General features: G+C 43.0%; 1 protein-coding gene across 1 annotated transcript in view; it reads right to left on the minus strand.

The window, feature by feature from the left end:
- LOC144819771 (neuronal acetylcholine receptor subunit beta-3) overlaps positions 1 to 5,820 on the minus strand; it is a 273,894-nt gene extending 268,074 nt beyond the window's left edge. The window contains exon 1 of the mRNA XM_078677525.1: positions 5,705 to 5,820. Within this exon, the coding sequence (XP_078533651.1) occupies positions 5,705 to 5,808 (104 nt within the window). The 5' untranslated portion in view covers positions 5,809 to 5,820. The remainder of the gene's footprint in view (positions 1 to 5,704) is intronic.
- Positions 5,821 to 6,271: the final 451 nt, after the last annotated feature.

Below are 6,271 nucleotides of genomic sequence, written 5' to 3' on the forward strand. Positions count from 1 at the left end.
AGGCTTTCAGACCACTCCCTGATATTGCTTGTGATAGACAACCCGCAAAAGCGTATCCCGCCCTTTACATGGCGGTTCCCGCCTTATTCCCTCCTAGATGCTGTTTTTAAGGCGGAATTGACAGTGGCGATTGAAACTTTTTTTTTTTTATACCAATGTTGGGTCTGTAGATAGCTTCAAAGTAGTCTGGGAAGCCTTTAAATATATATCGGCGGTGTCACAATGTCCAAGCATTCCTGTGTCCTTAGAGCGCTACACAAAAGGTTAGCAGACTTGTAGGGTTTATTGGCGACGCTGGAGCAGCAGCTCCTGATCAGGTCTGACGAGACTGTAACGGAGGAATAAAAAAAATTATTGGAAGAATATCATGACGCGGCTGATGCAGAATTAAAGCACCTAGGGAAGTATGCTCCGGCTCGCGTGTATGGTAAGGGGGAACGACCGGGTTCCGTATTGGCTCAACTTCTCAAGAGATGGAAGATACAGCCATAGCGAGCAGGTTTAGGCAATACTACGCAGGGCATTACTCTAAACTGAGTGGCGATGCGGAAGCGGAAATATTGGACTATTTAACGCTCAAAAAACTCCCATGGCTAACAGACTCTCATCGAGAATTCCTTATGCGGCCCCTTGAGAGAGTCAAACTTATACTTGCACTGTCAGGAATGAGGTCGAGGAGCGCACTGGGAGTAGATGGGTTGACAGTTGCTTTTTATAAAGCGTTTGCCGACTTGTTGATCCCGCACTTAACTACACTCTTTGATGATATGTGTGTAATGGGAGATATGCTACCTTCGATGAGAGAGGCAATTATTGTGGCTATTTTAAAGCCGGGCAAGCCACCTGACGAGTGTGCATCCTATCACCCACTCTCATTGATTAACGTGGACACGAACATTTTTACCGGCGGGCTTCTGTGGGGTAGATGCTATTCAGAAAGTGGAAAATGCTTTTTTGAGGTATTTGCTGGCAGTTCCTCGAGGGACATCAACGTATAACTGCCATGTGGAACTAGGAATACCCTATATTACTGACATATTAAAAGCACAACCCATTCTATTATGGCATTGCATTTGGTTGTCTCCCAAAACTGAATTCAATCGGGAGATACTGAAGGACTGCCTCACCCTTGATCATGTCGATAAGATTGGGTGGCTCATGTACGTGAAAAAGTTCTTAATTGACCTGGGCCTCGCAACGTACTATTCCAATCCAGCGTTGATAGCTCAGATCCAGAGGAAACAGTTTAAAAAGCAGTTCATGGGGCATTTGGAGGGGCTTAAATTGCTTACTGAAATTAACAAGCCTTCAGTACAATACAATCTAATGAACCAAACCACTCTAACGATACAACCATATCTGACTTTCAATTTGAATGGGTATGAGAGATTTGTGCTAATACGGTTCAGGATGAATATATTCCATCACTTGATATCCTTTCCGAAAGAGAATGACTGGACAAAGGTTTTGTCATTTTGCCCTTGCGATGGCATTTCTGCCCAGTCGGCAATGCATGTGGTCTTGTTCTGCAAGTTCTACAAGGAGTGGAGGGGAAGATGGATAAAACCAATTTTAAGAATTTTTGGCCTGAGATTATGTCGCCCAGCCTTCATCACTTTACAATGTCTGGAAATAGAGTGTTTCGCGAAAAATATTGCGCAATTCCTGAAAATTTGTATTAGGCATAAGAAAAATCTTGAATAGTAAGGCATATTGCATATATCTAAATTGCGAATAAGGTCCTTTTTAAATCAAATGCTATCACCTTTTAATTGTCGTTCTCCTGGTCTTGCTCATGTTTTTAATTCGCTTGAATGAATTTCAATCCCTGAATGAGCAGATATTTTAAATATTTAATGTATATAGCGAACGTATTGCAATTTTGAAATGTAAATTGTATTTTTTCACTACTGTACTTTTATGTTTTTTTTTATATCTTACAAAAACCGAATAAAGGAATTGATTGATTGATACTGGCGGTAGTGATAGCGGTATTTCTCAACATGGAGAAAGCCTTCAACTCTGTTGAATGGCACTTCATGAAACTGGTCCTGATGAGGATGGGGTTGGGAGATGTGTTTTTACAGCTGATAGGGATATTATATAGGGCGCCCACCGCCAGAATCAAAATTGGTAACCTTGGGCCGGATGCAATAAAAGTTACTAGGTGCACGCAACAAGGCTGCCCATTGTCCCCGATCGTATATGCCTTAGTGGCTGAGCCCTTGGCCTGCGAGCTCTGGGAATATCACAGATATAATGTGATACGGTTTCCAGGCTATGAGTTGATTTTTTCCACCTATGCAGATGACACTCTATTATATGTTCGAGATCCCGAGCGTCACTTCTCCTCAGTACTTTGTGAGGGGGTTAGAAACTGGGCAGTATCTTGACTTCGCGTTAATTGGCAGAAATCTATCATATTTCCTCTTACACCGTTCGAACCGGATTATCCACTACAGAGGTCAATGGAGTCAGTGAGATATCTTGGGATACAAATTCACACAGACTCGGACATAGTGTTCCGGGAAAACTATGGGAGGGCAATCAGTAAACTAGAAGATGGTATATAGGACTGGATTAGATTGCCATTGTCCCTGTTGGGCAGAGTGTCAATAACGAAAATGGTGATACTCCCCCGTTGTTTGTTCCTTTTTACTAACATCTCTTTGGTTCTCCCAAACTCCTTTTACGGCGGCGTAAAACTCTAATGATCAAGCTAGCCTGGGCCGGCAAGCAGGTGAGGTCAGATATGACATACTAACATTACCATATCACATGGGAGGGTTAGGTGAGCCTGACCTGGACCTATACTATAGGGAAGAACAGAGTGCCCATGCATTCCACTGGATGCACGGCTTACCGGACACCCCACACCTACATATAAAGACGGTGGTGGCATCACTGCTTCCGATGCCAACTCTAATGTTTGCTCCTGCCGATCACGGGACTGGCATCCTTGACTCACATGCTTGGCACCACCTCTTGAAGTTGCAAGCTGGTATCATTCTGTATTCCCCGAACACGCTGCTAGCTTGGTGTCACTGGCTGCTACCGTGCAGAGAAAAAGGGGTCATGAGAGCGCTTAAGTCTCTAGGGGTGCGAACAATTGGTGATTTATTTGTGGGTGGCACGGCAAAAAGCTGGGTGGAACTGGAGATTGACGATTCTGAGGTAACTCCCCTTACCAAATTTAATTTTCATAGAACGCGGCAAGCACTGCTACACATATTGGGTAGCGATTTGTCATGACCACGGGAAGTCTCCTCTTTATCCTATGTTATCAAAGTGGAATTGCCGACTCGTATAGTTTCTAAGATCTACCGACTGTGCATGGCCTATAGGGTAAACCACTACACTAAAGCTCGTCTGGCTTGGCAGAGGGATTTGGGTAGGGACATAGACGATGCGATGTGGAAATCTTGCGGTGAAAGTACAAAGCGAATTTCATTAAATGGTAGACATAGATTGGTCCATTTTAAATACCTAAATAGGGTTTACTACACCCCGGAGAGATTTCATAGGTATGGCCTAAGGGACGAGGCAAGTTGCGAACGCTGCAGCCAACAGACGGCAGATTTTTTCCACTTAGCCTGGCTTTGCCCTGGGATTGCAAAATTCTGGGTCCTAGTGTTTAAGCAACTGGCACAAATGACAGACCAGGCACTCCCGCTGGAACCTGCCATGGCGCTACTGGGTTATTCTAAAACAATACCGAAGGGGATCCGCAGGTTAGTCGATATGGGATTGATGCTTGCTAAGCGCAGAATAGCGATGAGTTGGTTGCGAGGCCCGACCCCTACGACAAAGCACTGGGCAAGTGATATGTTGCATTGCAGTACACAAACTGAAATCTTTAGTGACCTTCTTCCGCCACGTAGTAGGCCTAAGAATTTCTGGGCGTTGTACCATACGTATACAGCCACCAGAGTAAATGAGGAGATAGTAGCTGACACTGGGGACTGTGAAGAGGATAGAAACAATGATGCTTAACTGCGTAGTGAGGCTTGACATGTTTTACACAACACAATGGGAGAGCTCTATGACAAGGCTGTGTGAACGCTGAGGGTTGGAGGGCCCTATAGAATATTGGCAAGCAGGTGCTGAGCCGGGTTGTTTGCAAAGGGGGATGTTAGGGAGGTTGTAAGGGAACGAGACGCCAATCGAATATGTCCTGCCTGATTTTATCTGACTTATATTGCATGTTATTGAATTGAAGTGTGTCACCATGATTGCTTTAACACTTGCACAAATCTCATGTTTGTTCTGAACAAAAACTAATAAAGAGTTTAAAAAAAATCTTGGGGGTTTAACCAAAAAAACCCTAGTCCAAGCTTATGTAACCAGGTCTTTATGTAAGTACATCAAGGGATCCTATCGACACACGAACCCCCTAATAAGCCTTGTAGCCATTCTCTAAAGGGCTCTAGTTCTTCTGTGGCTTACACCCTTAACCAATACTGGATCGGTCTCAATACTGCAATATCAGAAATGGGTCTCAGATTTAGATCCATATGAATGGGGAGTGTGGGAGTGCTTGGGTGAATAATTTTTAGCAGCGATTTGAGGAACCTATTCTCTGAAGTTTCCAGCATCACCAAGTTACAGCTCCCCACAAGCTTGGCTTCTATAGATTTCCAAAGGAGGATGAATGGGAAAAGGAGAAGAGCTATTCGCTAACCTTATAATAGACCCTACAGACTGTTTTAGGGACAGGGTGCTCTTCCTCAACTGAGCTTACTACCAATGTGAGTCTTCCAAACGAACACTCAGAAAACACAAACTTAAAGACCCTCTCAAGTCCTTCCCCATCTACTAATATAGTTCTTATTTTGCCCTTGCGATCTCCAAACACCATATACTTGGTTTTGTTATTATGTGATTTCTAACCCGTAGTCCATACAGTATAGGGAAACCTCTCAAGCAATATGGATAAGCCCTGGGGACTTTTAGACAATAAAAGGGTGTCATCAGCAAATAATAAACATGGTGTCTTTGTATCTTTGATCTTAGGAGAATCGTTCTTACAGCTAAAAAGGTATGGTAAGCACTCATTGATGCATAAGAGGAAGAGTGTGGGGGCCAGTAAGCACCCTTGGTGCACACCTCTCAGAACTGGTATTTTATCTGTCAGTTCTCCTGCAGGTCCCCACCTGACCTGGGCAAAATTGTCTGTGTATGGAGTCTGGATTAGGGTCCACAGGCCTCTTGGGACTCCTATCCTACGCATGGTTTCCCATAGCTTTGGCCTTGAAAGAGGTCACACGTGGATTGAAGATCCACAAAGGCCACAAATAACATCCCAATTTCCCAGATCTACAGTACTCCACTTGATGGCTAAAAAGTGTAATTTTATGACTGAGACCAGCCTGTAAGTGGTATAGCACCTTATCTTGCACAATCCAATCCCATAACCTATTGAGTATCTGGGAACTAGATTTTTTTTTAAGTATGGTCAATTAAGCTAATGGGTCAATAGTTGCTCAGAATAGCTTTATCTCCCTTTTTATGGATCAGTACTATTATTGCACCTTTTCAAGAATCAGGGACCCGACCCCCCGCCATCAGAGCATGCCCTTATTATTATTTTTTAAATATATTATTTTATAATGTACTTAGGAAGGTACACTGACAGTGTATTAGAGTGACTCTGTTACTTATGCATGGTTCACACATCTGCTGCTTTCACTAAAGGTATACCTACTTTTCAAACAATACAATGTCCGGAAGCCAAAGGGATTCAGATGGAACTCTTATGGAAGTAATTCCACCATAGTCTTCAGGATTCCAGCGAAGTTTGAGATCCATCCATTCCTGTAATAGATAAGCAATCATTACTACCTGAGAATTGACCCTTAAAAAACACAAGGCACTGATTGTGTTTTCAAGGCGCATATTTGCTCAGATTCTCATATGAAAATCATGATTTTATTAAGGGCATAGATAAGAAGGTTGTGCAGTAACTTATTTTTGTCCTATAAGAGCACCAACAAATATTTAGAGCACAGAATGAAACGTATGAGACTTCACATGGTACATACACCCCAAAATCATTCTAAGTAAATCCTTTTGCTACTCTCTTTAGATGAAGTGATCTTAACCTCCCTACAGCGTCCTGACATGAATGATTCATTATGCATTATTATAGTTGTATATACCAACAAAGCGCGCTCCAATGACAATTGATGCCCCCTCCAGTCACTGGACCAATACTGCAACCCTAACAACCCTACTTCCTTTCACAGCTCAGGATTTGAATGTTTGACAATTC

The sequence above is a fragment of the Lissotriton helveticus genome, chromosome 2_1 (genome assembly GCF_964261635.1).
Source record: "Lissotriton helveticus chromosome 2_1, aLisHel1.1, whole genome shotgun sequence".
Taxonomy (NCBI): Eukaryota; Metazoa; Chordata; class Amphibia; order Caudata; family Salamandridae; genus Lissotriton; species Lissotriton helveticus.